At 41.3% G+C, this 16,950-nt stretch overlaps 1 protein-coding gene across 5 annotated transcripts in view; it reads right to left on the reverse strand.

Moving 5' to 3' along the window:
- Window positions 1-2,707: 2,707 nt before the first annotated feature.
- Window positions 2,708-16,950, reverse strand: part of TPO (thyroid peroxidase) — a 97,513-nt gene continuing 83,270 nt past the window's right edge. For 2 of the 5 annotated variants that reach the window (XM_081906102.1, XM_081906099.1), the window contains exon 16: window positions 4,945-5,388. In XM_081906102.1, the coding sequence (XP_081762228.1) occupies window positions 5,169-5,388 (220 nt within the window). In that variant the 3' untranslated portion in view covers window positions 4,945-5,168. Of the gene's footprint in view, window positions 2,885-3,863; window positions 3,942-4,944; window positions 5,630-16,950 lie in introns of those variants that run through there. The other 3 variants (XM_081906100.1, XM_081906103.1, XM_081906101.1) reach the window with 3 other exon arrangements.

Consider the following 16,950-nt stretch of genomic DNA (forward strand, 5'->3'; position numbering starts at 1 on the left):
AATTGCCAGATGTGGTCTCTGGTCTATTATCCTTTACTGCTCTTGGCAGTAGGTGGTGTGGGGGAAAGAATGAGGAGCTCATTTTTTAAAACATTAAAATAAAGATCTGTTCCGGATAAAAAGGAGACATAAGGTAGAGAATTGCACCATCAGAGATCCCTCAAGTCATCTGACATTGATAGATCTCACCACTAAAACATGCAACGCTTCTGATCAAGTACTCACAACCAATTGCTTACACTTTTGTTGGTTTCTTTCTGTATGCATGAAGATGTCCAAGCTGGCTGAGTTTTTCTTAGACCCATTTTTCCCCTCCTGCCTTCATGATGGAATATTCTCAAAAGAACTACTCAGGATAGTTAAAAAAAAACAAACAAACAGAAGCTTCTGAAAATTAGTCCTGTCAAGCCAATTTTTATATTGAATTTTTAAACATGCATGCACACATTGCTAAATTTTGCTCCTGTAAAAGCAGATGTAACTGAGGAAATGCAGTTTTGTATTATCTCACCCTAGATGTGTTGGGTGTGTTTTTTTTATTGCCACTAGCTCTTTGAGTTATCATTAATCACATTTTCCAGTTTTTTGGTTTGAAATAAATGAGACTTAAAATTCTTTTGTTTGGTAGATGGTGCTCCTGTTTATTGTGAACACTTTAAAATGTAATGTAATGTAAACATGTGCCTGGAAATGTGTACATGAAGTACATCAGAGAACCAAGGCTGCCTTTATCTCCATCCTCTTTTGGACATACTAACTGGGTAGAATTAATAGGGTATGGAGTCTGGCATCATGGAGGCAGGTTCTGCCCCTGAAAGCATGTGCTTATTTTAATATCTGAAGTGAACCTCTGTGTATATGTGGATAAACTCATTTCAGATGCTCCATGAATGCACAAAGATCAGAGAGCAACTCTACTGATGCAATGTCATCCCTTCAGATAAATAGTGTGCAAAGATGCTCCCTTCTTAAATATGCACACATTTGGAAACCAGTCTGCTGCAGTGCAGTGTTTAAAATAAGCCTTACTGGAGATGCCATCCTTTTGGAACGGCACTGAGCTGTCAACCATGTTAAAATATCCCACACATAGTAACTGTTGATCTGATTACAGGAAAGCTTCAAAGACCTTCTGGAAATGTAGGGTTAGGGCCTGAGTTTCAAAATGGAGACAAGTAATTAGAAATTCCTGTGTGTTGTGCTATGTGTGGATTTTTTTGTTCTGTTTTTTTATTTTTGCTTTGCAATACTGTGTGCACGATCAGGGGTAGGCAAACTAAGGCCCGGGGGCTGGATCTGGCCCTATCGCCTTCTAAATCCGGCCCATGGACAGTCCAGGAATCGGCATGTTTTACATGTGTAGAATGTGTCCTTTTATTTAAAATGCATCGCTCGGTTATTTGTGGGGCATAGGAATTCGTTCACCCCCCCTATAGTCCAGCACCCCAAAAGGTTTGAGGGACAGTGGACCGGCCCGCTGCTGAAAGTTTGCTGACCCCTGGTCCTAGAAAGACTCTTGTTCACTCAGTGCTCATTCCAGATAGCAGCACTTTTTGGACACAAAATTGTTTTATTAGGCCACATATAATATTCATTCTGATGAGTAGTTTGGGGACAGAATACTGTTTGAAGTGGGTGGTTCAATGGCTAGACATGAAGCATTTAAAAGGAATAAGATGAATAAATAAAAGGCACTACTAATAGCCTTGCTTGGACACAAAGCATTCCACCTTTGCAGATGATGAACTTAGCCATAGATTTTAAACAGTGTGCTTCTACTGATTTTTGCTGGTTTTCAATTGCTGGGTTTGAAATGCAAATCAGTTCAGTCTGCAGTGCTCCAGTGTATTATGAACTGAGACTCATTTCCTCAAGATCACCATTTTCGTTTCAGAGTGTAACATGCTATTCTGCACACGAGTGCTTAGTATTCAGTCTGACCAAGTTGCTTCGTAGCTGCATCTGTAAAAGTTCTGTAAGGTTAACCACTTACTTGAACAATCCTAACTATAGAAAGCTGGCGTAACGTATGCCGGCTTAGTTGCTCCTATTCCAAAATCCATTCAGGAGGAATTTGACTTACATCACCCTTACTGCCAGCTAAATTCCACTGGATTCCTCACATGGCTGAGCTAAAAGAACTGTAAATCTCTCCTTGCCACCACCATATCCCCATTTGGAGACTTAAGTTCTCCTGGCTGAGCCTTGGCCAGTCAGGGTGAGGGACGCAGGTTTGCATAGGCCTCACTGAGCTCTGGCTCAACCAGCAAAGCCCAGGATTTACCAAATCCAAACTCAGTGAAACTATCCTTGAAACTCTGACTGATTGTCCTGAGACAATATGGAACGCACAGCAAGCTCTAGGTACAAGCACCAAGTACAAGTACCGTACTTTATGCTAGCTTAATTTAACCTGGTGTAATTTATGCTGTTTTCCCTTCCTTGGGATTGTTCGCTTAATGATGAGGACCTTCCTGGAATTATGAGGGTTGTGCAATCCCCCTCTCTTCTCTATATCTGTTGAAATGTCCTGCTACAAGAAAGCAGAGATAAAAGGAAGTTCTCTTGGCATTTTGAAAGGCAACTTTCTGAACAGAGCATGGACATGTAAATTTGTTTTGAGACACTGATAGATTGAAACAGAACATTATCGGAAACTGTGCGATAATGGCAACTTCAAAACGAATGAAGAAAGATTACGGTTGTTGTGGGATCTTTACTAAGGGTAGAGACGCCTGGCAATGATATATCTTTAGATCATTTATTCAGTTCTGATTGAAGTTCTCTTTGCTTTCTGTTACAAAGCACAGCCTGATGGGATCTTCTACAAATGTTTCATAATCATTCATATGCAAAGTAGAATGCTGGGACTACTGGGATGATCCTAAAGGGAAAAAGAAAACAAAGGCACTCATTAATTTCCCATTTAAATCTGGCCCAAATAAGCAAAAACACCAAAATGCATTTGGCTACTGGGCTAAAGCCCTAATGATAATGTTTGTAGCACCTTGGCTGAGCCATCACTCATCCAGCATAATCATACTCCTCTTACCTCCCCAAATCCAAAGACGCTTTTACACTTTAACTGCTGCTTTGTGATGCCAGGGTGTGTTGATCCAACCCAATTTCATTGTTTGGGCTCATTCATTTTGACAGCATGAGCACAAATAATCCAGATTGTGGATTTGTCTTTGTCTTCATCAGAAACAATCTGCGATAACGATCTTTTCTTAATTTATTTCTTTAAAAGATTCCCACACCACCCTTCATCTGAACGTGTTCTAGGATGGCGTGCAATGTGCGTGAATAAAACTATTAATACCAGTTAGAAATACAACAGATGAAACATTCCTAATGCATTAGCAAAATGAGAAGGAGCAACAGCACTTCCAAACTATTGTGTAAGCTAAACAAATCCATTTAATGCTGCATGGGCAAATAAAAAATGTTCTAACTTGGTGCCAAAAATATTGTAATGCTAGTGTCAGTCATAACTCTTGGGAAGTGTTCCAGAGCTGGGGCATTGCCACAGAAAGGGCCCTCTCTTTTGGAGCTACATAGCACAGCCTCCTTTAGGGAAAGGAGTTGTAAAAGTGCCCCAATGAAGAGCTGGATGCCTGGAGTAAGATACGGTATCCATACTCCTGTATCACCTCAACTTCTGGGGTCATGTGGGTGCTGTTCATATAATGTTCAAGAAATTTGGGGATACAATGGAACTTTGTGGCCCTATAACGTAAGAGACATGGGGTCAAACAGAACCCACCCATGCTACTTTCTGAAACTGCCCCTGCAGGTAAAAATGGAGCTACTGCATGACTGTGCCCCCTACACCCAAGCTGCAGAGGCATCCCATAAGGTACCATGAGTGATGCTATCAAAAGCCACCAAAAGGTCAAGGAGAATCAACATGGTCTCACTTCGCCTGTCTCACCACATCCCTGTAAAAAAATTAAAAAGTACATCTATCAGGACAACAAAGGACTGCATTCATAAGTATGGGTTTGTCTGATCATCAATTAACAGCGCCAACAAAAACAAAATGGGCATAACTCACATGGCCTATGCATATTCATATATCCAATGAATATAGTTTCCCTTTCTTCATAGCAGTTGTTCTGTAGTGTTAAAATGAGCACAAAACTGGTTGCAACTGACACAAGGAAGCTTTGTAGCAGAGCACTAGAGCTTCCAGAGAGCTTAGCCATAGAGAAAAATGGGCAATGCCATGGGTGTTGTGCTCAAAGGTTTTGGCAAGAAGGCCATCATCGTGTGTTGGTAATGGCAAGATATCCTTCTATTCTGCCAGGAATGGAAATCTTACTAATAAAACAAGTGGCTTCTGTTAAGAGAAAAAGCTGGACCATATTAAAAATTAAGCATCAACCCTGGTTTCTCTCCCCCCCCCCATGAATCTGAATTGGATACGTCCTGAAATATCTAGGTGCTTTTCAAAAAAAATCAGTATATTGCAGCTTTATTTCTAGGTTCCTGGGCACGACATGAAGCCATGTGCTGTAGGAACCTTCTTCATTCTAAAATGTCTGGCTTTTGGGGATGAGAGTCAGAATCTCCAAGTATGCCATCTTGGCTCTCATGGAAGAAAAGTGGGGGATAAATGTAATAAATAATGAAATCAGATAAATATTTATAAACCTAATAACTATGGCCATCCAGTAGTGTTATTCAGCAGCATTCTGGGTCTGTTATCCACGATATAGTGGTACCTCGAGTTAGACGCTTCAGGTTACAGACTCCGCTAACCCAGAAATAGTACCTCGGGTTAAGAACTATGCTTCAGAATGAGAACAGAAATTGTGCTCTGGCGGTGCAGCAGCAGCAGGAGGCCCCATTAGCTAAAGTGGTGCTTCAGATTAAGAACAGTTTCAGGTTAAGAACGGACCTCTGGAATGAATTAAGTACTTAACCTGAGGTACCACTGTATTTTGATGAGACAGTTCGCATCACCTTCTTCTTTTAAAACCCTTTCTATTGTTTGCTTTCCGATATCCCTGCTAATCTTGTGTTTTCATTATTTCTTACTGAACAATTTCCCATTACAATAACCCTGGTGAAGTTGTGCCTAGTAAAGACTTTCTGCATTATTATATGCATGATCAGTCCCATTAGGAACAAATATTTTGGAGTTGTCTGGCTGAACTTGAAAGCTAAATATGCTGCCGAATGAAAAATACTTGTACTAATTTAAAGGACAATATTCCAGAAGCTTTTAAGGCACGCCATACCTTATCAACTGGTTTAACTAGTATATTTGACTGTGTTTGTGATATATTCATTTCATAGCTGTTTTGGCAGTTTTCTTCAGGAGACAGATTCTTTCCATCATTTAACACCTGTGAATTAACTGAGCCTCTAGCCGAGCAGGACCTATTAAATACAAACAGTCATCACCCACCTGTCAAATGAACATGCACATTTGCTGTATGTGGAGTCATGCTATTGATCTTACTGCTTAGTCCACTTTGACTGACATTGGTTCTCTGAGGACTCACGACTTTCCTGGCACTGCCCCCAATATCCTCTTAACTGGAGAGGCCAGGGGTTGAACCTGAGATTTGTCCATGTTAAACATGTGCGATACCATTGAGTTGTGAGCCCATGAAGTGACCTAAAATTTTAAGCATGACTGGGATGGTCAGATGCAAAAGTGAGGTCCTTAAAGAGTTGTGCTGAATAGGGAATTTATCAGGTGTAGCCTAAAAGGTGTAGCTTTTAGCAGGTGACAAGCTTTCATCTTTTGCACTACTTTAGTAATGCCTTAAAACTGAGAATAGTGTTTGGGGTGATGTCCTGCTTTGTTGCTAGGGATGCAAGAAGGCAGCAATTTCGTTTCCAACCTGGATACACCACAGTCAAGGTAGTTTCCATTCTGCTGCAGTTTGGTTTCTGCCAAGTTCTATGCTATTTGCCTCCCTGCCTGCTATTTAACTTTTAAGATATGTAACTTACATAATTGACATTCATTTCAATGTAAAAGAAGCATTAAAATAATGTTTAAGAAGCTATTATGTTATAAATTGTGGAGTAAAACACAATAATGATGTGAAGAAATACCAATCATAGTCAGTTAACTGATTTCTGTTGCTGCCTAGAAACATGTAAACTGCAGCAATTTCTGCTTCATTTTCCAGTTTTTGTCAGAATTCTCTGACATACCTAATTGTTCTTCATACTACATAGATAAATTTTATTGTATGTTTATTTAATGTTGCAGCTGAAACAGTAAGAAAGTGTAAATTATTCCTTAAGAAAGTCATGAAGGTGGTTGAGTTCACATGTAACACCATGTCATGGTTTATAAACCATAGTTTAGTAAACCATAGGTTGACTGTCTATATCTGACCTGCAGCTTAACTATACTGTATTAAAGGTAAAGGGACCCCTGACCGTTAGGTCCAGTCGTGGCCGACTCTGGGGTTGCGGTGCTCATCTTGCTTTATTGGCTGAGGGAGCCGGCGTACAGCTTCCGGGTCATGTGGCCAGCATGACTAAGCCGCTTCTGGCGAACCAGAGCAGCACACAGAAACGCCGTTTACCTTCCCGCTGAAGCGGTACCTATTTATCTACTAGCACTGTGTGCTTTCAAACTGCTAGGTAGGCAGGAGCAGGGACCAAGCAATGGGAGCTCACCCCGTCGCGGGGATTCGAACCGCCGACCTTCTGATCGGTAAGTCCTAGGCTCTGTAGTTTAACCCACAGCACCACCTGCGTCCCTAATAATACTGTATTAGCCATAAGCAAACCACACTCATAAGCCATGGGTGGTTGGTTGGTTGGTTGGTTGGTTATCAACCTTAGATTTTGCTAACCATTGTTAGCATTATGTGCAAACCTGGACCTCGTCCTTAACTATGTTTTGGAACTCAGACTCGCCTAAAAGCCATAGAGCCGTGAGTAAAGGAATAGATATGAAATGAAACCATTAAGAAGGCTTAGTGGAATTTAATATATTGCCTGTGCACTGCAAGCCAATACATGTTTACTCAGAAGTAAGCCTCATTTATTTTAGCAAGGCTTACTTCTAAGTAAGTGGATATAGGACTGCAATCTAATTAGTGTGAGTACTGACAAAGCTTTGCTAATTCATTGCTTGCCCAGCTTTGCGACTGCAATGATGTTATTAATCATTGCGCTCAGGTACAGAGGCCAAACATATAAATTAGTTCAAGATAGGTGTTTCATTGTTTTTTCCCTCAGAACCCTCCCAATGGAGATAAGTTTTAGACTATCCACAAGGCAACAGATAGATTTTAGTCTCAGGAAAGTTTCACTGATTACATATTATTTGACAGGTGCAATAATATAATGAACCTCAATCAGGCAGTGCACACTTAGCAGAGGACGTTAAAGAGATTCATTTAGTAGTCGTGCCATGTGAAGTATTCACATTAGATGGGATAGGAGCAGATGCAAGGTTAAAAACACTCCCCCCTCCAACGGCACGTTCACACACAAAAAGTACATCACTATGTCCCCGAGACGGACGCTGAGCATGACAGCTGTTTTCACCTTTATGTGTGAGCCATCTCAAGTGACTCAAGACATCAAAATCAATTTAGCGCAACTGTATTCTGCAAATGCCCTTTTTCTCCTCCAAAGAACATGCTGCTTCACAGAAGCATAATACAAGCCTATTTCTTGCTTATGGACTTTGTTCAGTTTCTGTGGGTAACAGATCAGATGGAGGACTGTACATGATCCTTATTCGTGCAAGTTAGAAGAAGGAAGGTAGGTAATTGGGGGGGGGGTAAACACTTCAAACATTTCTTCACTTACACAAACTAGAGCCCAACTCCATCAACATTTACTCTGAGTTCAATGGGGCTTACGTCCAAGTAGATGTCACAGAAGTGCAGCCCTCAATCTCATACCGGAAGGTCCTGGTTTCAGAATGAGTCTCTATGCTATATTGCAGATTTTTAAAGGAAAAGGAATACACACAGTTGCTTGCATATGGCAAAAGGTGGGCATGATTTCTGAAGGGCATCAAGACCAAGGTTATTGTGGTTTTTAAGAGTTGACATTCTGCCACTTTACAGAACCAAGGTCTGTGCATCCAATGACTGGGTTGAAGCCTTTCTAATCACTTGGTGACAGCATTTTCTAAAGGCAGAACGTCTTTTAAAGAGAACAAAAATACCAGTTCCTCACCCACTCCAGCTTTCCAGGTTTACATTATCAAAACAGGTGTTAGAAACTGAGATATGAAAGCTAGGAGCTAAATGGCATGTCTAGGTGCGCTTTTTAAAACAATAATACAAAGCTGAAAATGAATGAACTGCAGCTAAAATATTATGTTCATTTTTCACATGGTCTAATCCTTCGCTTGCCCACCCCCCTAATATTCTTAAGAGGGTCTCTTCCCCACTCTTCAAAAAGTAGCTGGAAGTGGGGAGGCAGAAAAAATTCCTCCTTTCCTTCCACACAGCAGTTTTAATCTGAAATCATGGGTGCAGTACTGCGCCCAGAGCTCAGAAGCTGCTTGCACTAATGAAATTCCTTGTCGCAAAATGTGCCTATAACAGTGGGAGTTTCGAACACTTATCAAAACACCCTGGCCTCTGTTTCACATACAAATTACCCGTCAAAACTCATTTTCTGTTTTATTCCTAACTTTTGTTATCGTATTACCCCATGGAGAATGCAATCTTCTTGCATATCATTTAACCAAACCTGAGCATATGCATCTTTCTTTTTCGTTCCATGGTAACTTACGTACCTAACCCCTTTCCTATGAAGTCAAAACAACATTAAAAATAGATTACTCCCCCCCCAAACCCCCCTGCATGTAGTGCTTCAGTTACAGTGATTTATTATACATGAAAAATACAACAACCACCCCATCAAAGGTGAATACTTTTTTCCCTTCCTTTGGTAGTGTTCAGATGACTATATATTTGAAATGCAGCTGTAGGCACAAAGACTTGTATTGGTACGAAAGTTAAGAGGGAAATCAAACTTCATTCAGCCCCAGCTGCCCAGCCTTGCTCAACATTCATTTTCAGAGCTACTTTCTGGCGTTCAAAAGGCTTTCATGGCTGCCATGTAAGAAAAAAGATGGTTTGTACAATAGCTGGAGGAGAATGAGGTCGGGAAGGTGATTACAGGCAGAAATGGCACAAGTTGATTCAGTGAAAAAAGAATAAGAAAAGTAATCTTGTAGCCTTGGCAGCTTTTGCTTATTGCACCGGTAGCCTGACTGCTGTAGAGTGTTAGCCATGTGATACTGGCCTTGGCCTCTCCTCATTGCAAAGGAAATCGCCATCACTGAGTCCTTTGACAATTCTCAATCCTTTCATTTAATGTATACTCAACAGGCATCTGTTTTGATTGCCAAATAGATGAATTGAGTGGTGTGTCATGAACACAGAACAGACTGCATGCCTACTCTATGTGACTTCTTGTTATGTAAGTGAGACGGTGCAAGAAAAATAGTAACAGGTGACTTTTCAATTTGCAATAAGTTCCTAGGTCTGTCTGTCCTTTGGATTATGGGCAGTATTCTACCAATGAGTCCTGTCATTTGCACAGTGAGATTTCTCCCTCTCTCTTTCCTCTGCATTTGCCCCACACCCTCTCCAAATCTGCTGCTGAGGGTTAGAGGAACGCTTAGATTGAGAGCGAAATGTGGGGCAGGGGAAGGGAGGGGGATAGCATTCCATTGTACAAGCAGAGATCCTTGCCCTGATGGAACATTTGCTATGTTAGGATTCCACTCTGCTCCTAAAATGGAGATCAAGTGTAGACAGCCTCATGGACTGCTTATCATGAAACTGGTCTACAGTGGTACCTTGGTTCTCAAACTTAATCGGTTCCAGAAGTCCGTTCCAAAACCAAGACAGGCTTTCCCATAGAAAGTAATGCAAAATGGATCAATCCGTTCCAGACTTTTGCAAACAACCCCTAAAACAGCAATTTAACATGAATTTTACTACCTAACAAGACCATTCATCCATAAAATGAAAGCAATAAACAGCAAACTGCAGTCACACAATCAAACAATCAGTAGCTGAACTGGGTTCCACACAGTCACAAAAATAAAAAGCCACAAAAATGCAAAATAAATAACAAAAACAGACAGACCTCAACGTAAAACACAATAAAAATGGAGCACGTTCAGCTTCCGAAAAAAGTTCACAAACTGGAACACTTACTTCCGGGTTTGCAGTGGAGCCCAAAGAGGACACCCTCTTCAGGATCCATGTGAAACATGAATAAAATTTGAGGGGAATGAGCAAAGAAAAGCCTTAGAATGCATATAACCTTGCATGAAGGGAATCTGCCCCTCTCTGTCAGATTTCATTTGTCGAATTCCCTCCTGACTATTGACTTTGGCTTTAAGAAAGAAATCAAGCTCCCTTCTCTTGTAAAAGCAGATGGAATTGCGAGATCTGGAACTCAAAGACCTTTAGGCCATTAGAGTGGTAGTTAATAATAATAATAATAATAATAATAATAATAATAATAATAATAATAAAATAATAATAATAATAATAATAATAATAATAATAATAATAATAATAATAATAATAATAATTTATTATTTATACCCCGCCCTCCCCAGCCAAGGCTGGGCTCAGAGCAGCTTACAAGCAATAATAAAAACAAATTTAATGATTACAAATTAAAAACAAAATTAAAATACAACATTAAAATATGGAAACAAATTGGCTCCAAGCCAAAGGCCAGGCGGAACAACTCTGTCTTACAGGCCCTGCGAAAAGAAATCAGATCCTGCAGGGCCCTGGTCTCATGAGGAAGAGCGTTCCACCAGACCGGAGCCAGAGTTGAAAAGGCCCTGGCTCTGGTTGAAGCCAATCTAACTTCCTTAGGGCCCGGGACCACTAGGGTGTTGCTATTTATGGACCTTGAGGCTCTCCGTGGGGCATACCGGGAGAGGCGGTCCCATAGGTACGAGGGTCCTAGGCCATGAAGGGCTTTAAAGGTCAAAAGCAGCACCTTAAATCTGACCCTGTACTCTACCGGGAGCCAGTGCAGTTTGAAAAGCAGTGGGTGAATATGCTCCCGTGGCAGAGACCCCGTGAGGAGCCTCGCTGCAGCATTTTGTACCCGCTGGAGTTTCTGGGTCAGCTTCAAGGGCAGCCCCGCGTAGAGCGAATTACAGTAGTCAAGCCTGGAGATGACTGTTGCATGGATCACTGTGGCCAGGTCGGGTGATTAAGGGCATTGTGCAACCGTTTTCTGGGGAAGACATTTCCATAGCACTACAAAGGGAAAGCTCTTACGTGAATTTCAGGAGTCATGGTAAGTGAAGGGGTATAATGAAACCAGGCAAGCAGTCCTTCTGCCTGATTTTAAAATTTAATGGAATGTCTTCTCATTCTCTCATTAACATTATTATGTCAATTGTTCCGTTCTGCTGAAAAGCAAGATTTCAGTTTGACTTAGCGGTGTGCTTCAGGGTATTAATCAAAGTAAATTTTTGTAGCCTTTGTGTGTTAATCTAACTGGGTGTTTTGATCTCTATTATCTGAATTTCAGTAGTCTTAAGAGGTCAGCAGCATGGAGCTCTGGTGGTCTACGCTATTTAAAGTCTATTTAGAGAGTTCAGAAAGGCAATTTTAATAACCCAAGGCTATGAGCTAGGCATCTGAGTGGAGGTGGGTGTGGGTGGGAACTTGGAGGACAAAACCAGAGCTATTCTATCCCTTAATCTTAACAGTGCAATCCCATCCACAACCATACATGTATTTCCAGGTCAGTGTGTATAGGATTAACTCATTTGTATAGAAATAAATTAACATTGATTCCAATGAACTTTATACTAAGTAATATATCTTATTAAAGACACCCTCTTCAAAATATCATAAAGCTATCTAAGCATTTTCATGCTGGGAGATTAATACATTTTGATATGTACAGTGGTACCTCGGGTTACATATGCTTCAGGTTACATACGCTTCAGATTACAGACTCCGCTAACCCAGAAATATTACCTTGGGTTAAGAACTTCGCTTCAGGAAGAGAACAGAAATCGTGCTCCGGCGGCGTGGCGGCAGCAGGAGGCCCCATTAGCTAAAGTGGTGCTTCAGGTTAAGAACAGTTTCAGGTTAAGAACAGACCTCCGGAACGAATTAAGTACTTAACCCGAGGTACCACTGTATATGTGGCAAGGAAATTACAGGAAATAACATTTGCAAATGGTTGGTTTAAAGTACATATTCCTTGTCCGCATATATTCTTGGTGTGCTGTTTACTGGATTATTTATAAAGGTTACAATTTAAGCATTACATGTTAATTCGATTTTAATAGGATCATTACCACATTTTCATTATAATTAATGGATCATACATTTTAAACATGCTTGACTTTGGCTGAATTCTGCCCTTAGATTCCACCCCTTCCTGCCCCACCAAACTTCTACTGAAGATTCAGTATAAATAATACTGATTTTAAATCTTAAAAACCTACACAAACTCTTTAAGCTAAAACCATAAAACAACAATCTTTATGGTTAAATCTTAAATATCTGCTAACACCCATTAGCTTAATCACAGCCACAAAGTGGTGGTCTAGTATGAAGACCTTTACGGAACCACCAGAAAATGCTTCTCCATTAGGGTTTTTGGTTGCAAGATATTGCAAGGACCAAAGACTAATGATTGCATCATTATTCTTCAATCTATAATTCAAGAGCAGTTATGGATAAAACAGGCAGCACCAAGCAGAATAAAATATGAAGCCATCATCATCATCATCATTATTATTATTATTATTATTATTATTATTATTATTATTATTATTACCCTACCCATTTGACTGGGTTTCCCCAGCCACTCTGGGCGGCTCCCAACAGAAAATTAAAAGCACAATAAAATATCAAACATTAAAAACTTCCCTAAACAGGGCTGCCTTCAGATGTCTTCTAAAAGTCAGATATAGTGGTACCTCGGGTTAAGTACTTAATTCATTCTGGAGGTCCGTTCTTAACCTGAAACTGTTCTTAACCTGAAGCACCACTTTAGCTAATGGGGCCTCCTGCTGCCGCTGCGCCACTGGAGCACAATTTCTGTTCTCATCCTGAAGCAAAGTTCTTAACCCGAGGTAATTTTTCTGGGTTAGCGGAGTCTGTAACCTGAAGTATATGTGACCCGAGGTACCACTGTAGTTGTTTATTTCCTTGACATCTGACAGGAGGGTGTTCCACAGGGTGGGCGCCATACCGAGAAGGCCCTCTGCCTGGTTCCCTGTAACCTCACTTCTCACAGGGAAGGAACCGCCAGAAGGCCCTCGGAGCTGGACCTCAGTGTCTGGGTTGAATGACGGGGGTGGAGACGCTCCTTCAGGCATGCATTTCACCCCTCCGCAAAGGCCTGGGGAAAGAGGTATGTCTTTGCATGCCATAAGAATGAAAACGGGGTAGGGGCATGATACATCTTGTGGGGAGATATTGTGTGGCCATCACAATGGAAGTCCTACCTCACCACCCTGCACTTGCAAGCCTTGCTCAGCAAGTGTATCACCAATATGATTTCCTCTGCAGATCTTAATGTGTTCTTTCAGATGCTTAGCCTCCAAGTCTTTTAGGGCTTTGTCATCATAACCATCATAACTTCCTGTAATGGCTCAGTTGTACTAGATGGCTTGAGTTGTACCAGACCCAGAAGACCACTGACAACCATGCAACTCTTAGAATTTGTGTTATATCCGAATAAACAGGAGCACCCATTTGCACCCTGGCCTATGGCATTTTGCAAAAGTTGTAACCTTCAGACAGTTCTCAAGGGCCACCCTACACATCCTACATTACAATAGTCTTATCTGCAGGTTAATGGCCTGGGAAATCTGTGCAATAGACACACAATTATATTCTCCCAACTTGGCAAAGTTTTCAGACTTTTCCTACATATCAGAAGCAGCCCTAAAATCAAGCATTGATATAAACAAATAGCAGAAACACCAAGAAAAATAGTATTAGAAAATAGTTCAGACAGATTTTTGGAGGGAGCGATGTATCAACACCGTTTAATATGCCCTCTTTTTCAATCTCCAGCTCTTATTTTATGTACTTCATGACCACACTGGTATATGTAAGCTAGCAAAGCTAGCTAATACTTTTTCTTTCTCTCTGTGTGTAATAAATCAGGATAACCAACTAAGTAAAATGTCAGTGTTTCCATTTCAGCTATTTTTGTTTCCCTTTCCTTTTTTCCCTTAAGCAGCTGGAGTGCTACATCTTTGGCCCAATGCAGATCCTTGTGTAGTGCAGGCTTTCCTGGTGATTTGATGAGTGTCTCAAGATCCAGCACACAACCTGTGGCACGTTCATCATTTAAACTCTGAATTATTTTTCAAAGCCTCTTAGCAGCAACAGCTGCTATGACAGTACAGTGTACCCAGCACACCTGACATCTACATTTGTCTATGTTTGCTTCACCGCATGCTAACAGATTTCCCTCAAGCTTTCAACACACTGCTCTTTTTGGCCAGTGCTTGGCAGCCTCTCTGTTGCTGCTTTCATTGCTACTATTTCTGGAGTTTGCTTAAATAACTTTCATAAAGGAAACTAAAGAGACACAAATGCCTGCCTTCATCTATACTCCTGCAGCAGAGCTGGTCCGGTTTCCATTGCTTCCTGTAATGGCTTAGGTGGTTAGAGCATGCTGCTGATAACACCAAGGTTGCAGATTTGATCCCCGTATGGGACAGCTGCATATTTCTGCATTGCAGAGTAGGTGGATAGATGATCCTCAGGGTCACTTCCAACTCTAGAATTCTATGATTTCATGGACTCATAACATAAGCTTCACTGGTTCAGTTGCCCTCAACATCCTAGAACACTGATGGGGAACTGTAGCCCTCTAGGTGGCATTAAACTACAACTTCCATAATCCCTGACCCTTGACCATGCTGCGGGGGCCAAAGAGGGGGAAATATGAGAAGTGTCCCTGGGATCTGATGGATCCTAAGTCTTTCCTAGTACCCCCTCACAACTCCAAACCAGGAGGAAATTTAGACATGCCCCAGGTGAGCGGATATTACATGAGCGATACTTTTGGATACAGTGGTACCTCAGGTTACAAACGCTTCAGGTTACAGACACTTCAGGTTACAGACTCTGCTAACCCAGAAATAGTACCTCAGGTTAAGAATTTTGCTTCAGGATGAGAACAGAAATTGTGTGGTGGTGGTGCAGGAGGCCCCATTAGCTAAAGTGGTACCTCAGGTTAAGAACAATTTTAGGTTAAGAATGGACCTCGAGAATGAATTAAGTTCTTAACCCGAGGTACCGCTGTATAAGGTTTCTCAGTCAAGCATTGCATGCAAGTTTTGTTTGTTGAACTCAAACCATAAAGATCTGCCTCCTTATAGGGAGAGTAGCAGATGTTACTGAGACTGCACTGATTTGATATTTTGTGGCAGGGCAGTATCGGTGCCAAGACCTTCCCCTATTATAAAGTTTCAGGATACCCCGGTCCCCCTCCCCTAGTGGAGCTTCACAGTGCAAGTAATTCCAACAATGATTTTCTATCATCATCGCACAAACAGGTAGGGGTCTGTGGAATCCTTAAAATGTCCAAATCCTCATTTCTCCTATAGAACTGGAAAGCTATGCCAGCTGCTCCCACGAAGCCTTTAGCAGGACTGCTAATTTTAAAGCTGGATATTTGTAGTTTCCTTGATAGTTGTGTCAAAAGCCAGGCTGTGTGTCCTCTCTAGTTAACTGGCTTTCCAACACTGTCAGGGCGCAGAGTCAAGACATCATAATAGTGGCTAAGCTAGCCACCTGCTGTGATAAGTCAGTACTGTAGGTAATGCACTCCTTGCCGTGTTCCACTCACTGTGCTCACAGAGAAACCCCCCCCCTTTTACAGCAGCTTTTAAAGAACTGTATGATCAGCCTTTAAGGTCCTTTGACACAACATTAAAAGCAAAAGGGAGCCACCAGAATAGCATTTCCCCGACTGAGATATTGACGTGAACCAGAAAAGTCCTGCTGAGCTAAAGGAAAGCATTTTGGGGGCTTTGAATGGCATTCAACAAGGTGCATCTAAATGCTAGGGTCTCAAGTAAGCAAGCCACATGTTCTTTGGCCAGTCCTGAATTACTTTCATAGACTTCAGTGAGACTTCTTTGTGAGAATTACTCCAAAATAAATGGTTTGGGGTTGCAGCTTAATAGCCTGTTCTACAGCTCAGTTATGCTGAAGCACTTGGTTTTAGGACTTGGCCCTACTGAAGTCAGTAAGACTAAATTGGTTTTAATATAAGCATTTTACATGGCCCACATTGTCCACCAGATGGAAAGATGTGCCATTGATCCATTGTATAGCTCCATTTGTGCAATAGCCTGCTGTCCTATATCTTTAACTTTCAAGTGCGGACAGTCTTGCCAGTGCTACTAGCTTTGTCTGAAGTGGCTCCAAAAAATTAATAATTTCTCTTATACCCTGAATTAGAAACTACAGTGTCAGTATGTTTTCCTTAGGCACCTTTTGCAATCTGTCCTGATGTACAGAAGGCCAGTTACTTGCTGAATTATGTCTAAAATTTGGGTTGTAATCATTTTGGGTTGGATTTTCAGTCTTGTGTTGCTATCATTCAAAAAGCTAGCCAGTGTGGTTGAAGACTCCTAAAACAGCTGTGAATTATTTTTTGTAGTTGGACCTAACCACCTAGTAGGGAGCTTAATAGATTAGCTTATTCTATTTCCCCCATTTATTTATTTGGATTTTGATTCCTTTGGGAATGTAAATTCGTCTCCCCTTACAACAAGAGATACTAAGAGAGAGAGAAACTGAGATTGGCTGGCCCAAAGTCAATGCAGTTCATGGCTGAGTAGGGATTTGAACCAGGGTATGTTCAGCACACCAATCCTAGTTCTGATTTACAATTTTCTAATTTGCAGGGCCAAAGCTCGGTAGTAGAGCACATGCTTTGCAAACAAAGGGTTCAGTCCCCAGCATC

This window comes from Podarcis melisellensis (assembly GCF_964234715.1).
Source record: "Podarcis melisellensis genome assembly, chromosome: 3".
Lineage (NCBI taxonomy): Eukaryota > Metazoa > Chordata > Lepidosauria > Squamata > Lacertidae > Podarcis > Podarcis melisellensis.